This window comes from Leopardus geoffroyi, chromosome C2 (assembly GCF_018350155.1).
Source record: "Leopardus geoffroyi isolate Oge1 chromosome C2, O.geoffroyi_Oge1_pat1.0, whole genome shotgun sequence".
NCBI lineage: Eukaryota > Metazoa > Chordata > Mammalia > Carnivora > Felidae > Leopardus > Leopardus geoffroyi.
The window spans coordinates 126359601-126378038 of NC_059333.1; the positions used below are offsets into that span (position 1 = coordinate 126359601).

Genomic DNA, 18438 nt, shown 5'->3' on the forward strand with positions numbered 1-18438 from the left:
CACACGCATGTACATGCACTCTCTCAAAAAAAAGGATAGACTGAATGTAAAATGTAAACTCTAAAACTTTTAAGAAAAAACAAAGGAGAAAATTTTCAGGGCTAGGCAAAGAGTTCTTACTCTTGACACCAAAAACTAGACTCATAAAAGGAAAAATTTATAACTGAGCATCATCAAAATTAAAACCTTTTTTTTTTTTGGTTTATTTATTTATTGACTGATTTTGAGAGCAAGACAGCAAGAATGAGCAGGAGAGAGGCAGGGCAGGGGGCAGGGTGGGGGAGAGAGGATCTGAAGCAGGCTCTGGGCTGACAGCAGAGAGCCCAATGCAGGGCACGAACTCACGAACTGTGAGATCATGACTTGAGTTAAAGTCAGACACTTAACCAACTGAGCCACCCAGGCCCCAATATTAAAATCTTTTGCTCTGCAAAAGAACCTATTAAGAGAAGGAGGAGACAAGCTACAGAATGGGAGAAAATATTAGAAAACTACCTATCTCACAAAGGACTCATGTCTAGAACATGTAAAGAACTATTAAAAATCAACAGTAGAAAAGCAAACAATAATTAGAAAATGGGAAAAAGACATGAAGAGACATGTCACTGAAGAGAACATACAGATGGAAAATATGTACATGAACAGATGTTCAACACCATTTGCTATTAGGAAAATGCAAGTTAAAACCACAATGAAATAGCAACACACAGTTATCCAGATGGCTAAAATAAAATAAATAATTAAAAAAAAAAAAGACAAAACCAGGGGCGCCTGGGTGGCGCAGTCGGTTAAGCGTCCGACTTCAGCCAGGTCACGATCTCGCGGTCCGTGAGTTCGAGCCCCGCGTCGGGCTCTGGGCTGATGGCTCAGAGCCTGGAGCCTGTTTCCGATTCTGTGTCTCCCTCTCTCTCTGCCCCTCCCCCGTTCATGCTCTGTCTCTCTCTGTCCCAAAAATAAATAAACGTTGAAAAAAAAAATTTTTTTTTTTTAAATAAAAAAATAAAAAAAAAAGACAAAACCAAATCCTGGTGAGGATGCAGAGAAAGTGGATCACTCATATATTGCTAGTGGTAATGTAAAATGGTATTTGCCATTCTGGAAAATGCATTAGCAGTTTCTTGTAAAACTAAACTTATAATTACTATACAACCCAGCAATTGTACTCTTGGGCATTTATCCCAAAGAAATTAAAACTTCTATCACAAAAGATCTATACACAATGTCCATAGACAAACTGGAATCGACCTATATGTCCTTCAAGAGCTGAATGGTTAAACAAATTATAGAATATCCATCCATGGAATACTAAAAGGAACCAATTAGTGACACACAAAACAACTTAGGAATCTCTAGGGAACTTTGCTGAATAAAAAAAGCCAATCCCAAAAAGTTACATACTGTATGATTTTATTTATATAACATTTTGAAATTATAAAATTTTAGAAATGGAGAACAGATTAGTGGTTGCCCGAGGTTAGAAACAGTGGGGAAGTGAGGGTGGTAAGAGGGAGGTGGGTATAGTTATAAAAAGACAACAGGAGGTATCACTGTGATGTCTGAACTGTTCAGTATGCTGACTGTGGTGGCAAACACACAAACGTATACACACACTTGTCCACACACACATAAACTAATGAGTACAAGTAAAACTGGAGAAATCAGAACAAGACAGAATTGTATCAATGATGTCAACATACTGGTTGTGATATTATGCTACCGTTCTCCAAAATACCACCGGGGGAAACTGGGGTCCATGTATTATTTCTTTTTTTTTTTAAGTTTATTTATTTATTTTGAGAGAGAGAGAGAACACATGTGTGCATTCTCACGTGAGCGGGGGAGGGGCAGAGCTAGAGGAAGAGAGAGAATCCAAAGCAGGCCGAGTTGTCAGTGCAGAGCCCAACACAGGCTCCACCTCACGACTGTGAGATCATGACCTGAGCCGAAATCAAGAGTCTGACACTCAACTGACTGAGCTACCCAGGTGCCCCAATCCCTATATTATTTCTTAAAACTGAATGTGAATCTAGAATTTCCTCAACACAATTTCAATTAAAAAATACAACCATAATATCATGACATATTAATAGTATTAATTCTGATTATGTGAATGACAGGATATATTTTAAAAGATCATGATGGGCGCCTGGGTGGCTCAGTCAGTTAAGCATCGGACTTCAAAAAAAAAAAAATTAAAAAAAATAAAAAAATAAAGGGGCGCCTGGGTGGCGCAGTCGGTTAAGCGTCCGACTTCAGCCAGGTCAAGATCTCGCGGTCCGTGAGTTCCAGCCCCGCGTCGGGCTCTGGGCTGATGGCTCAGAGCCTGGAGCTTGTTTCCGATTCTGTGTCTCCCTCTCTCTCTGCCCCTCCCCCGTTCATGCTCTGTCTCTCTCTGTCCCAAAAAATAAATAAACGTTGAAAAAAAATATATAAAAAGCATCGGACTTCAGCTCAGATCATGATCTCACAGTTTGTGGGTTTGAGCCCCGCATCGGACTCTGTGCTGACAGCTCAGAGAGAACCTGCTTCAGATTCTGTGTCTCCCTCTCTCTTTCTGCACTTCCCCTCCTCACGCTCTGTCTCTCTCAAAAATAAAATAAACATTAAAAAGAGAGTTTAAAAGATCATGATGGAATAAACTCAAAATGAAATGCACCTAGGAAAAATGTGAAGTTCTATAATTAGGTCCAGTCAATTAAATCAGTGAGGGAGACCTGTTTAAGGAGGGTAACCTGATGATTAGGTCACTTAAGGATTTAAGCAACACACTCTGAGGTTGAATTACGCAGTATGTCTTTCTTCATAAGAAGGCACCTAGGGCAGGAAAACAGCAAGAGATGTCCCAACCTTTAGGTGGTTCCATTGTGTTAATGCAATAATTTGCACTTGTGTGACTCTCTTCTACCTGTGGAACTTCGCAGAATCCATTCACAAATCCATTGTGGGCAAAATACTCAGTCTCATTCCTTTATCAAAATGAAAACTGCTGCTTCTTTTTGAGCCCTAAAGGTAATGTCTTTAATATCCTTATGCTATTTGTATAGTGTATTCCAAATATCATCTTTGTTTTGCCCGGGTTTATATAACACATGTACACTGGGTGTGAGATGGAAAAACAGTAATGCCCATGAACTACTGAGGCCAGGCAACATTTAATAGAGTTACATAGAAAATACCATGGCACTGCATGAAGAATGATTCCTTTTCTGCTAGGACACTAACCAGGAAGTAGGAAATGACTCTATGAGATGGAAACTCAAGCCAAAAGTGATTCTTCCCACCTTCAAAGTGTTAAAAAAAAAAAAAAATCCTCTCCAACTGTTACAGAATATGGTCTTGAGAATACAGACAGTTAAGGGGAGAAAAAGAAAACTTTGTTATCCACACAGCATTCTCCTTTATAAGAAGTGTCCTCAGTCATGTGTATTGAAGTCAAGTCTCTGAAGAAACCAGTTAAAAAAGACTACCTGATGTAAATGTGCAAGTGCAAAAACAAAGAATACACTTGACCTTCAAACAACAAGGGATTGAACTGTGCAGGTCCTCTCATACACAGATCTTTTTTGATACAGTACAGTACTATAAATGTATTTTCTTATCCTTATGATTTTCTTAATGGCATTTCTTTTTCTAGCTTACTTTATTATAAGAATACAGTATATAATACATGTATTATATGAAATGTGTTAATCGACTATTTATGTTATTGGTAAGGCTTCTGGTCATTAGTAGCCTATTAGTAGTCAAGTTTTGGAGAGTCAGAAGTTATATGTGGATTTTCTATTGCACCGGGATTGGTATGTTGTTCAAGGCTCAACTGTATAGTCAAGGGGAAAGTAAGAGTAAACTTGGAAGTGTGGACAGGACAGAGATTAGCCACATTGAGGAGGGTGCAAAGTCTGAAAGAATTCTATCTCTAGCCATGCTGGATAGGAATTTGCACCAGAGTTGGAGAGAGATCCTGGAACCCTCTGTATAATCTTTTGGTTCCTTGTAAATATTTATGCTTTTTTTGCATAAAGAAATTTAGCATCTTAAAACAACACACGTTTATTATGTTACAGTTCTGTAAGTCAGGAGTCTTACACAGGTCTCAGTAGGCCTATGAGTTGGCAGGACTGCATTCTTTCTAGATGCTCCAGAGGAGAATCTATTTCTTTGCCCTTCCAGCTTCTAGAGGCTGCCTACATTCCTGCTCATGGCCCCCTTCTTCCATCTTCAAAGCCAACAATGGCTGATTGATTCCCTTTCATGCTTCAAATTTCTCCTTCCTTCTCTTCTGTCTTCCCATCTCTCTCTCACTGCACCCAGAAAAGGTTCTCAATTTTTCATGTATTAGATTGGGCCCTCTCTGATAATCCAGGATAATCTCCCAGTCTCAAGGTTCCATAATATTAATCACATCTTTAAAATTCCTTATTCCATGGAGGGTAACCTACCGCAGGTTCCAGGGATTAGAGCATGTACATCTTTGGAGGACCATTTTTCTGCTTATGACATGGGGCTTACACTACAGAGGATATTGGCTCTATAAACGACACTATGCCCTAAAATTCCTCCCTCAAATACAGTCAATTATTGTAAGAAAATTACTCTGTATATGAGCAGAAGAAGAAAAGGCCAAGGCTGAGCGAGGACATGGCTGCTGAGCAGGCTGCTGGCATCACTCGCTGCTGCAGAAACTGGTGCCTACAACCCAGCTTTAAAAGGTACGCAGGGGCGCCTGGGTGGCGCAGTCGGTTAAGCGTCCGACTTCAGCCAGGTCACGATCTCGCGGTCCGTGAGTTCGAGCCCCGCGTCGGGTTCTGGGCTGATGGCTCAGAGCCTGGAGCCTGCTTCTGATTCTGTGTCTCCCTCTCTCTCTGCCCCTCCCCCGTTCATGCTCTGTCTCTCTCTGTCCCAAAAATAAATAAACGTTGATAAAAGGTACGCAAACAAATTCATGCCTCAGGAAAGTGATAGATTAATTCATAGTCTTAAAGTATGGTCTTTGGATCAGCAGCATCACATTACCCAGAAGCTTATTAGAAATGCAGACTTCAGGCTACAACCTACATTTTATTGAACCGGAATCTGCATTTTAACAAGATCCCTAGGTAATTCATACGCACATTAAAGTTTGAGAAACATGGGTCTAGAGGCTATTCTCAACCATGGCTGCCCCATTAGAATCATGAGGGAGATGGTTTGATTTTGTTTGGTTAAGTTTTGTTTTAAAATAATTTCAGACTTAGAGAAGAGTTGCAAAATATAGTACAGAGAGCTCCCATATACCCTCTACTTCATATACCCTTCTACTTCAGCCATCCATATGTACATAAGCATAGTACAATTATGAAAATCAAGATATTAACATTGATACAATATCATTGATTAAGCTTCAGGTTTTATTTAAATGCCACCAGTTTTTCCCCTAACGTCCTTTCTTTTTTCCCAGGAACCAATCCAGGATCCCACATTTGGTTACCACATATCTAGTTAGTCTCCTCCAGTCTGTTCTTGGTCTTTATCTTTATGACATTCCCTTTTTTAAAGAGTACTACTCAGTTGTTTTGTAGAATATTCCTCAGTTTGGGTTTTTCTGATGTTTTCCCATAATTTGACTGAGGTAATACTTTTTGGCATGTATTCACAGGGAGTACATGATGTTAGTATGTCTTATTCCTGGTGGTGTTAGGCGTCTCTAATGTAAAAAGTACCATTTCCCCCTTTGTAATTAATAAATAACTTAGGGGAGATACTGTGACACTATGAATATTCTGCTTCTCCTCAAACTTTAATCCATTAATTTTAGCGCTTACTAATGGCTAGTATTTGCAACAATTACTGCTGGGATGTTCTAGTTAACGGTGATTTTTCCATTTATTAATGAGAATTCTGTAAGGAAGAGCTGTTCCTTCTCCTCTATTTATTTATTCATTTATTCCTTCGTTCAACTACTTATATTAGTATGGACTCATGAATATTTATTTTATTCTATTGTTACTTACTTTGTTACTCAAATAATTCCAGCTTTGGCCATTGGGAGCTCTTTGAGATTGGTTCCTGCGTCCTTTTGACTTACTCCCACTCCTCACTCTCTTTTTTCATGTTATTTTTATTAATAGAATTTTTATTTTTGGAATTATTTTAGATTTACAGAAAAAACTGCAGAGAGTACACAGAGTTTCTATATATCCTTCACCCAGCTTCCCCCAATACTATCATCTTACATAGCCATGATATATTTGTCAAAACCAAGAAACCAACATTGGTGCATTACTACTAACTAAATACACTTATTTGAATTTTGCCTGGTTTTCCACTAATGTTCTTTTTCCAATCCAGGATTTAATTAACGATACTCATTTCATTTAGGCCTCCATCCTTTTTGGAGCACTTTCTTACCACAAATGTTCTAGACTTGTATTTTCTCTGCCCAGTCCTGGAACAAACCACTTCTCTCAGAAGGCCCACCCAGGGAGTTTTGAAACATCCCAATGGCCAGGAAGCACCCTAGATTAATTAAGTCAGAATCTCTGGCTGTGAAACCCAGGCATTTAAGAGCTCTCCAGGTGATTGCAGTGTGCATTTGAGTACCACTAATCCAGACCTTACCACCCCCCCTGCCCCGTTGCCAAAGAGTAGTTGAAACTATAATGGTGAAGTCCCAAACGCCAAAGACTTAAATGTATTTCCCAGTAGGCCTTTAGGTTTCCTAAAGACAAGAGACTCCAATTTGTCCATCTATAATCAGCGCCTTGCCCAGAACCCAGCACATAGTGGGTACCAGAAGTGCCAAGTGATGAAAGCTAAGTAAGTGAAGCAAGGCTTGGCTCCCTTCATGAAATTAGCCTCAGCCTGACTTCCTTTTTCCTAATCCCCTATGTTGCTTTGGATATTTTTGCTGCTAAGTAAAGGCTGCCCACCGCAAAGCCCCTGGGCAAAGTTTCCAGGCAGAAATCCTTGTTTCTCCTCCCTACAATGATGCCATGCTGGCTTCCTCCCACTGGGTCTGCTGTCAGCTCCCCTCATTTGGGTTCCTTTCTGCCACTTTCACCTCCAACAGTCTTTATGGCAAATGCTCAGAAAAGGTAGTACCATTCCTTTATTCCCTGTATTTTGTCCTCCCTTTTCCTGGTGTGCTTCAGTGTCTCAGCTGCTTTTGCAGAGAAGTGCAAAGGGCACAGGCTCTGGAATCAGCCAAACCAGAGTCAAATTCCAATTCTCCCGCTTACGAGATGCATAAACTTGGGCAAACCACTGAACCTCTTTGAATCTCTGTTTCCTGGGATGTAACATGGGGATAACACCACCTACCTGACAATATTGATGTGAGAAGTCAAGAGAACATTTTTGCTAATCTGGAGCACAGTGTGTGCTCAGAAACGGCCAGTGTGATTGTTGTGGCCATTATTATTGTTGTTGCTGTTGGTGGTAGTAGTAGTAACAGCAGCAGTAGCAGCAGTAGTAGTATGGGAGTAGTAGTAGTGGTGGTGGTAGTAGTGGGAGGGGGAGGAGGAGGGGGAGGGGGAGGAGGAGGAGGAGAAGGAAGGGGAGGAGGAGGGGGAGGAGGAGGGGGACAAGGAGGAGGACGAGGAGGAGGATGAGGACGAGGAGGAGGACGACGAGGACAAGGAGGAGGAGGAGGAGGAGGACGAGGAGGATGGTGAATAGACTGTTTGTGCTAAACCCCTGACTTGTGCTTGTGCAGATAAACCACAGAGTGACCTCTGGAAAGATCAGCAATTACCTTTACCTCATTATAATAATAAAATCTCCACCCAAGGAGGAGCACACGGTCCATTTACCTAACATACACTGTATGTATAGGCATGTTGCCTTAAAGTGCATGTGTGACCTTATGCCCACCTCTATATACCATGACAAGGCCTCCCTATCTGAATATTCATCCTAACCCTAAATAAAAGGAACCCATTCACCCTTGGGAGTTACTGCTTTTGAAGCCATTCCCCCATGATCTCCTTATCTGCGGCAAATACAAGTTTTCTTTGTGCAACAAATGAAGCCGGGGCAGTTTCTGACTCCTCAAGAAGCGAACTCACATGGGTTCAGTTACATAACTATGTATGGTGATGGATGTTAACTAGATTTATTATGGCGATCATTCTGCAATATGTACAAGTACCAAATCATTATGTTGTATACCTGAAAGTAATATAATGTTATCTGTCAAGATACCTCAATAAAGGGAAAAGAACCTGGGGGGAAAAATGCTGAGCTTTCCCCTTCTCATTCAGCCTTCCCATCTTCTCCCTCTGGCTTAGTGCAGGGAGTGTTTTTCTGGCAACTTGTTCCACCAACTGATCAATCAGCTAACCGACCAATTAACCAACATGTTTAGCCTATGCTAGGAGCTTCGAGGACACCAGAAAAGATGCCCAGGCCCTTCCCTCAGGTCAGTGCAATTAACAGAAGTAGCCCACCCAAGTAGAGTATGTGGGGTCAAGAGTCAAAGGGGACAGCAGTCCAGCAAGAGTCTGAAAGAAGAGCGACCCATCCAGAAAGATGATAGGAGGTTGGGCCGGAGATGGTGTTTCTGGTGGGAAGCATCATAAAAGCCAGGAGGAGGAAATGAGGGTGTTACATGTCAGTGTGAAGACAGCAGCTGCCTGTAGTTTGTATTTGTTGTCAAGGAATAGTGAGAAATAGACTTGAGGCCTGAATATGCTGGGTCACGAAATAAACAGCAGATTCGAACACCATGTGTTGAGCAACTGGGACACCATAAATCTGATGTTAAAGCCGATTCTAAACATTTGCAAATCACTTTAGCAGTAAGTTGTTGCTGAATTGAAACTAAAACAATTAGTTCTCAGTTAAAAAAAAAAAAAAAAAAAAAAAAAGACAAGACAGGAAGTACTCAAGGCTCCTACCAACACTGCAAAGTGCCCAGTACCTGGGAGCATTAAAATTAGAAATTTCTCTTAAAGGTGTTTTGACATGAAGAAACATCAAAGACTAAAGAGCTTCAATTTTGGAACAATAAAGCATGTAGGTACAAGCAGCCAGGGGTGGAGCAGAGAAAATTATGTAAACTGACTGGTAGGGAAAATGCCCCAAACCAAATTTTTTAAAATGCTATGGAATATCCAACTGCTACTCTTTCTGCAGTGATCAGGAAAGAAGTCCAACTTTTGTAAGTCTTATACCCAATATCAAGGTTGCAAAGTAAGCCTTTTTATTCATGTGTATTTTGTTAGAATCTTTATCTTACTTTAACCTGTCCTTACAGATAACATCTCCAAAGCACACAAAGACTGAGATGACCATGTTGTGCCTTTTAAAACCAGATGAGATAAATAATAAAATGCATGGAGCTCTGCCAACCTTTAAACTATTTGTTCTGACCTTTTATTTTTCTAGATTGTTCTGTGACCATTCAGAAAGAGATTTCCAACTAGAATGCTGGCTTTTGCTTTGTGATATGGGGATGAAGGTTTAGGAAGTGAGAAACCTTTTTATAGAAACAGACATAAGATGTTCTACACATATGTTACAACTCCAAATTCTGCTAAAGTTATTTTTCACCTTCTTAACCTATATTTGAATCCCAAGCTATTGGCTATATTCTAATTCGTACTTACCAATGAGCAAACATGGAATCAAGGTGTAGAAAAACCACATGATAAGACTTGCCAAAATTTCTTCTAGAACAGTAGAGGGGGTCTGTATTTGGCCAACTCAGCTCGACCTGGAACACCGTTTCTTTCCAGAATGAAGCATTCTGTCCATCTCAGCCATCCTTGCTTCAGAATGTAGATGTTGGAGCTGAGGTCTGAATTGCTGTGAAGCCTGAATTGTTCTAGGAGGAGCCAGCCCAGACAGCTCAGAAGGGGCGGGCTGTGCAGCACCCTCCTTTCTGTCCAAACCCATATATTGCATCAGAGGGAGTGGTCTAGGAGAGCTCCAGAGAAAAGATAACTCTGAGGAGCTTCCATAGAGGCCCCACTGGTGGTGAGCCAGCAAGATTATTTTACCCTCTCATCATATAGCTATCCTCTTCCAAGTCTCCATCTTGTGAGTTCATTCAAGCTGAGTACTTACTAGCTCCTTGTGCTACATATTTCAGAAAAAGTAGTTAAAATTTTTTCTTTCTAATATAAAAATTTTAAAAGGTTAGAAGGTAAAGAATATAGCTTTATATTTGCTTCTATTGGCAAAAAGAAAACCTGGAAGGAGATACAGAAACTAACAAGATTGGTTACCTTGAGGCAGAGAGAGAGGGAATCGGGAAGATGTAGGAGAAAAATGGGACTGACTCCTTGCAATATATTTTGTGTGTTTGGGGACTTTCCTTGGAAATTTTTTATTGTGGTAAAATACACGTAACATAAAATTTACCTTCTTGATCATTTTTAAATGTACAGTTCAGTGATATTAATTCAAATTGTGCAACCATCACCACCATTTGTCCCCATAAATCTTTTCATCTTGTAAAACTGAAACTCTGTATCTTCCTTCCCCTTAGCCCCTGGCCACCACCACTATACTTTCTGCCTTTATGATTTTGACTACACCAAGTATCTCATATAAATAGAATCACGCAATGACTTGTCTTTCTGTAACTGACTTACTTCACTTAGCATAATGTCATCTAGGTTCACCCATATTGTAGCATATTGCAGAATTTCCTTCTTTTTTAAGGCTAAATCATATTCCATTGTATGTATATACCACAGTTTGCTTATGCATTTATTCACCCATCAGTGGACATTTGAGTTGCTTCCACCTTTTAGCTATTGTGAATACGCTGTTATGAATATGGGTATAGAAACATCTCTTTGAGACCCTGCTTTCAATTCTTCTGGGTGCTGTATCTTTTTATACTGTGTGATGTATACATTAGTGGGAGAACATGGGTTTTAGAGTGCTGCAGATTTTGTTTCCAGTTTCAGAACTTATTTGCAATATAACCTTAAGAAAGTTAATCACTTATTCTTTCAACAAACATTCACTAAGGGCCTACTGTATACTAGATCTGGGAATTCAATAGTTCCTGCCCTAAACCAAAAACTTACAAATTAGTGAGGAAGATAGGTATGGAACAAATAATAAATCAATATTGAAGATGAAGTGACAGAAATATAGGAGCATTAAGGTAAAATATCTAACCTAGCCTGGGGGATTAGAGAAGTCATCCTGAAGGAAGTGACTTTTAAGCCGAGTAATAAATGCTGAAAAAAATTAGTGAGGCATGGTGTACTTAGGAAACTACAAGAAGTTTCATTCAAATGGAGAGCAGCAAGGCTGGGTAATGGGGCTCAAAGGCAGACAGAACCAGGATTCCAGACAGCTTTGAATGCCTTGTTGAAAGGTTAGAGTTCATTCTGAGAGCAATGAAGGTCAAAGGAGGGATTAAAAGCTCAAATCTGACCATGTTATTCCCTGCATTTGAGCTTTAAAAAGTTTATGACTGGAGTGGAGAAAACAAACAATAGAAGGGGCCAAACTGCAGGCAAGAGGACAAGGAGTAAACTATGTTGGTCAATGAGATGAGAGATGTTGTTGGCTTCCATTAGGTTTTCCTAGGTCTGTAGACAGAAGTGACTAAATTCAAAAGATGAAGGAGGTAGAACTGACAGCTCTTAGATTTAGAATGGATTAGGAGGGTGGAGAGGGAGAACATGACTTTCAAGTTCTAGGTTTGAGTAACTGGGTGGATGACAGCACCTCAATTGAAATAATGGAAAGGAGGAGGGAGAGGTGGTTTAAAGCCAGGCAGGGTTGAGGGTGGTACAGTAAAAGGTTGCATGTGTTAAGCTTGATACACTGCAACTTGAGATGCTTATGGGGCAGCTGCAGTCTAAGTATGTTAACGATCTTTGTCTCAAGTCCATGGGGGTGTCAAGGGTATGGTGCCATTTCCCCTACCTTCAGCATTCCAGTGGTAGCTGAGACCAGGAAGTGGGTGAGAACATTCAAGGAGAGTATGTACATTAAGGAGACATGTGGATGTGTTCCTGGAGAAGACTCACGTATAAGAACCAGCACAAGAAAAAAGAAACAGGGAGAAAAAATAGGTCACAGAAATAGCCCTGGAACAAACTATGGTCCTGGAAATGATGAAGGATGGAGAAATCAAGGGGGAATGCAGAAGCGTCACTGAACTGATCGTTTAAAAATGTCCCCTGGATTTAGCACCAGGAAGGCCATTGTAATCTCACTAAGAGGAGTTTCAGTGGAGAGCTTGGATCAGAAGATAGTTGTAGGTTGAGAAGTGGATGGGAAAAGTAGTACTCCTTTGATGTGAAGGGGAAGAAAGCAACTCCATAAACCTCATGTTTTCATTAACACAATAGACAATATTTTACATAGTAGTTGTGGGATTAAAGAATACAGACAAAACAAATTAGCCCAGTGCCAGGAAATCAGTAGTCTTCACAAAGCTGTATTAACCATTTGTAATATTAATAATGTTAACAATAAACACAGGGGTGGCTGGCTGGCTTAGTCAGTGGCAGATGTGACTCTTGATCTCAGGGTTGTTGGTTCGAGCCCCACATTGGGTGATTACTTAAAAATAAAATCTTTTAAAAAATACAGTAGTTTACTCTAATTAAACTAGCCCTTTGGTTAGCTCTGCTAGCTAGCCCTTTCCAGCTCCCCATCTTATGGTTTGGCCCCTGGATCAGCAAAGAAAGGCTTCCAGTTCAAGATCTCTATTAGAGGGTAGTAGTTAAAAGAATGGGCTCTAGAGACACAATCGATTGGCATCTGGGATCTGCCACTTACTAGCTGTTTTTTAGGCAACTCATCTGAACAGTCTGTTTTAGTGTCCTCAATTATAATAGTACCTAATTCTTAGCACTGTTGTGAGGACTAAGTGAGATGGTACACTTAGAATGGTGTACAGCAAAGTAAGTCTACAGTAAATATTAGCTATATATATGTGTATATATATATATATATATATATTTTTTTTTTTTTACTACATCATGGTCGAGAACACTTGGTGGATACTCTCCTTGATCCCAGCAATGTGAGTCAGTGGCCACATCTGTGTCCTGACCTCTGGTCACCAACTGATTGTACAGTCTCTCACTGCTCTCCTGGCATCTGATACTGGTTCCCTTTGCCTTTGGGTCTAGACACACCCCAATTTGGGAGTGCTTCATATATGCTAGCCTCACCACCTGTCCCCAGTTTTATCTTTGTTCTCCCAGTCCTGGTTTCCTAATTCCTCTATCCTAAATCCCCTTCTGCCCACAATCTCCATGTGTTAAAAGCTAACAATAAAAGTCAACGGGTACTGGGTATCTACTATGTGCTGGGAATTGTCTTAAAGACTTTCCACAACCATAAACATTTCCATGTTTTATACAACAGACTTGCGAGGTAAGATTTGATTTCCAACTTTTCAGATTAGGACAGAGGGCTCAGAGAAATTTATTTACTGTATATCAGAGAGCCTGTCAGGGATGGAGACAGGAATTCCAACCAAGGTTTGCATAACTCCACGTCCCTGTCATTCACCTTACTGTCCTGTAATGTGTTTGAGGAGCACAGTGTGGTGAGTGATCCCAGAGATTAGCAATGGTTTTAGGGAATAGACAAATCTCAATAGGGAATCCTAAGGATCTACCAATTTAGATTTGGGTCAGAGAGATGCATTCAGTTTAGCATTCCAACTGGGAGAATGGCATGAGCCAGGCCCAAGGATTGAAAAGTTGCAGGGAATACAGGAGAATGGAAAGGAAAAGGTAAGTAAACAGAAAATGAGACAGAAAAACACTTATTTACTTATGCTGTGGGGGAAGGAGAGTTATTCATCAGACTTTGGGTCTTAGGATAGTTAAGCACTATGAGTCCCTGTTAAGATGCCTGTCTGCCATGCTGACAAGGCAGTATTGCCTACCAATCCTTCACAAGTCACTGCAAGGAGAGTCTCTGTCGTGGGCTCAGCACACTCAAGGGACACTGAGGGCTAATGCTACCTGCCTGCCACAGCTTTTGAATGACAGTCTCTTGTCAGGACTGGTTCATGACTCAAGGAACTCAGACCATCCACCTCTGCTTGGGCCTGCCATTAGCGAGGACTTCTGGAGGGCTGTGCTTCACCTAGTTCTTATCCTGGCCTAGACTAGATATCCCCACACTGATCTTGCCTTTCCTCTTCAGACTTTGAGGTACTTCTTTCTATTCCTTCTCATTAGCTGGTTGTGGTCTCTTGTCTATGTAACATGCCCAAGCCAAACTATCCTTTAATCTGTTTCCTGCACTTCTCAGGTTAATGTCTACTGCTTTCCAGAGTTGAAGGATCATCTAGGTCTGAAAACGAACTGATGGAAAAACAAAACTATTTCCTACCATAAGCAAGTACAGTCTAGAAATAGGAATTTTTTTTGTTACACTATTTGCCACTCAACTATTTGATATTTAATTATGGAAGAAAAGGAAAGGAGATAAGTTTTTATGGAAAGGTAAGAGAGGCAGTGGGTAGGGATTAGGAGGTTGATGGTCAAAGAAGAGATCCCTAAAAAGCCCTCTGAGTCCTGTAGGGCAGGGACTAGAATGAAGCAAGGGGCAGTAGGGTGCAAAATTTGAAGCACTCACTGTTAAGGTTGTGCAAGATAGGTCCTGGTGCCCTGGCATAGACTGCATGATCAATTACTTCATTCCAAAAACCATTCCTTGACCTTCTTGGCACAGAGTAGTTCCCTTCCCTTTTCCGGGATTTCTAAGTATTTAAGTCCTGTGTTTTTAGTACATCTAACATTTAGTTCTAATCCAGTCTCAATTTTTTTAAGTTTGTTTATTTTTGAGAGAAAGAGCGGGAGAAAGGCAGAGTGAGAGAGAAAGAGAAAATCCCAAGCAGGCTCTGCACTGTCAGTGTGGAGCCTGCTGTGGGATTCGAACTCAAGAATAGTGAGATCGTGGGGCACGTGGGCGGCTCAGTCGGTTAGGCATCTGACTTCGGTCAGGTCATGATCTCACGATACGTGAGTTCGAGCCCGTCAGGCTCTGTGCGGACAGCTCCAAGCCTGGAGCCTGCTTCGGATTCTGTGTCTCCCTGTCTCTCTCAAAATTACACATTAAAAATTTTACAAAAAAAAAAAGTGAGCATCGTAATACAATTTTCAAATGATTATGGTTACTGTATTTTCACTCAACCACTGGTATAACCCCAGTGAGTTGTCAATGATTCTATTAAGTGGAGCACACTATGCTCGAAGGTCAATTTTTTAAAAAAATGTTTATTTTTAAGAGAAAGCGCAAGCATGAGTGGAGGAGGGGCAGAGAGAAAGGGGGACAAAGGATCCGAAGCGGGCTCTGCGCAGAGCCTGATGCAAGGCTCAAACTCATGAACGGTGAAATCGTGACCAGAGCTGAAGTCGGACATTCAACCAATTTAGCCATCCAGGTGCCCTAAAGGTCAAATTTTTTTTTTTTTTTATCAGAGGCTTCCTTTAATCACCCTATGTAAATTAACACCTCACTCTTACTCTCAACCCCCACAACCTGATGATCTATTCTTTCTTTAGAGCACTTCTCCATCAGGCATCACTAGAAAGGTAAGTTTTATGACAACTTTTAGACAACTTTGTCTATTTTCTTCACTATAACATTGCTAGCTCAGAACTCTTGATACTTAAGCAAATATTTGTGGTGAGTTGGTTAGATGGATGGATAAATATCTCCAAAAGCTAAACACTGACACACAATCATACACAGATGTAACAATTCAAAAATTATTTTTTTCGTCTCGGCACCAAGTGATTAGAATATGCCCCAAGGAAATCAGTATTTGTTTTCTGTAACATCCTCGTTATCTATAATCTAGAAAACATATCAAAACAAGTAAAATTTGGCATTACACTCTCCTAGAAACAACAGGCTTGAATATTCAGGGATTACAAATTTCTTCTAAAGAATTCAAGAAAATCAATTAATAATCATTCCTCCAAAATAGAGAACACGTCAGTCTTATTCTGGAACCCACCCATCCCCATAATTTCCCAAAGGCTATCTGCAACTTTTCCAGATACAGATTTTTGTAGAGCCAGCCCAGAAATTTATTTAAACCAACTAGATATCTTTACCTTAGATGTCCATTTTGTCTATTTATGTTTTCCTACTTCAGTCATTATGACTCCAAAAGGTACCAGAAAACATGAAATAAAGGAAATTGGCTACTCTTTTTATCTTCTGTGGTTATAACTACAAATAAAATTAGCAATATTACAAAATGCTGAGTCCAGCTTTACCTAGTTTTAAAAACAGCTTAAAAAGTAATTTGAGAGAAACATTTAAAAACAAGCCAGACCGGTAGGTAAATTAAATGTGCTATGCCACTGTAGGCAACAGGCCAATTCTGAAATATTTGATAATGAAAGTGTTCTGGCCAACAAACATATTTTTAAAAGGGCACTTTGGCTTAAAACATTTACCTCTATGAACACGGCCAATTATAATTGAAACTCCTTCTGTCCTTCAAAATCTCACAATTTCATTTTAGGTTCTACTCCTTAAACAAAAAAGTCTTGGCAAATGGTGTACACTTTCAGATCAAAAGAACATCTCGTTAGTAAACTAGAAAAATGTATTTCGGTTCCTTGGTCACTTGGTTTAGGTCCTGTAACAAGAAATTAGGGTGTGGAGTATGCATAGCATACTGGTTTGCCCGTGTTTAGAAGATGAGAGAGTTGAATCAGATAAACTTGCTGAACCAATAGAACCAGCTTATGAGAACACAGAAGCTTCCTACTTGCCCAGAGTAGAATCAAATAATGGTTTTCCCTAGCAGTAATGTTGTATTTTTTTAAAAAGTCCACTGGATGCTCTTCAGAACATAAAATGAAGATGTCATTTCTCTTGTATCAAATGTCCTTTAAGGAAGAAATAACTACAGGTATAAAACCATGATATTAAAGATGAGTAAGTTAAAGCATGTTGTAATACTACATTTCTAATTTGTTGATTTGGACATTGCATCTGAGGTGTTTCTGAAAAATGAGTTTCCAGATTCTAAACCAAAAAAATCCATGTTACAGGAAAGATAGGGTCTAACAAAAACTACATTTGGAAACATGAACTGGGGGGGGTAAAGGTTGGGAAGTAGATTATTAGAGTTTTGGGGGGGCTTTTGTTCTTTACCATGTACATCAGTAAACATAAGGGGACCATTCACATTAGGTTCTATCCAATAGTCACCTTGTGGGAATTCAACTCTAGGATTGCCAGCTTATTATTCAAGGTAAACCAGAATTCTGAATTTTATGTGAAATTCCCCAATTTTTAAATGTTAACAATGACTTTTTAAAGCATTGGGCTTTATTCTGGGAATACAGTGGGCTGTATTCCTATTTGGCTGTACGCTGAACAGGGCACCTGGCCAAGGTGTGGGAAAGGGGTAGTGATGAAATTTGGGACTTTTCAACAAGGAAAAAGGCTGGGCTTGCATTGATGGGGCAGGAGAAAGAGGTTTCCTAATTCTCACAAAAGTACTTTAAGCTGACAGTAGTGCCCCTACTTCTTTGCAATCTCTGTATTAGATGACAGAATGAGAGCATTAAAGCTGGAGATAATTTATGTGCCACAGATCTATAAGGATGGTCTTTTCCTAACAACCCAAGTTACTCATCTGCTAGGCCTTTTTCTTCTTCCAGCAATAGCAATGGATTAGTCTTCCTGTTTTCAGTGATAAACCTGTGACACTGTCTTGAATTACACTACGCACCTGTGTTACTGTTCATAGTAAAAGATACATTATATGTGTTCATATATATCCAGCTGAATCCTAACAACTTATGACCAATTAACAGCTACTGCAAAAAGCTATTCATTATTGAACTTATATAAAGTCCTGAAATAAGTTCTTCCAAGATTTTGGAGAAGTTATTTATAGAAGTGGGTTGGGCAGGGTTATGTGTGTGTGTTATCTGTGTTTAAATTGATGGCCAAGTGTCTCCTTCTATGTGGAAGAAAATCTCTGTAATACTGCTCTTCCCAGAACTCTCCTTAGTCTAAAGCAAGCACACAGAGGGCAATGTGGTATGATACAGGATGTACCAGGCTGGGAATAAGGAAACCTGGTTTCCAATAAAGTCCTGCTACTAGCTAGCTATGTACATGTTTTCTAAGGTTTTTTTCCTTCTTCTTAAAATTGCTCCAAATAAAATTCATGCTTATAAAAATAGCCATTGATGTAAAGACCGGTTTAAGACTTTTAAAAAACTGATAAAACATTTAAGTACAAAATTCCACAGTTCCCAGTGAGGTTTTCATCCCATAATAACAAGAGCACACAATAGATATTATTGGCTCATCATCTCCCTGGCATTTGCAGGCCACCTGGTGCAAATCCACCTGGTCTTGAGAAACTATAGGACTTGGAAGAAGAAAAATGTGGCAACAGAAAAAGAAAAGATGAATGATGATACCTTTTATATCTGTGTGGAATAGGTTTTCTCTTGTCTGCTTTGACAAATGGGAAGA

At 40.0% G+C, this 18438-nt stretch overlaps 1 protein-coding gene across 6 annotated transcripts in view; it reads right to left on the reverse strand.

The window, feature by feature from the left end:
- IL20RB (interleukin 20 receptor subunit beta) overlaps positions 1–9828 on the reverse strand; it is a 34270-nt gene extending 24442 nt beyond the window's left edge. For 2 of the 6 annotated variants that reach the window (XR_006718708.1, XR_006718709.1), the window contains exon 1: positions 9588–9827. Coding sequence is in view for 2 of the 6 variants with exons in the window: in XM_045503535.1 (XP_045359491.1) it covers positions 9588–9627 (40 nt within the window). In the remaining 4 variants the exon portion in view is untranslated. Of the gene's footprint in view, positions 1–9587 lie in introns of all 6 variants that reach the window. The other 4 variants (XR_006718707.1, XM_045503536.1, XM_045503535.1 and 1 more) reach the window with 4 other exon arrangements.
- Positions 9829–18438: the final 8610 nt, after the last annotated feature.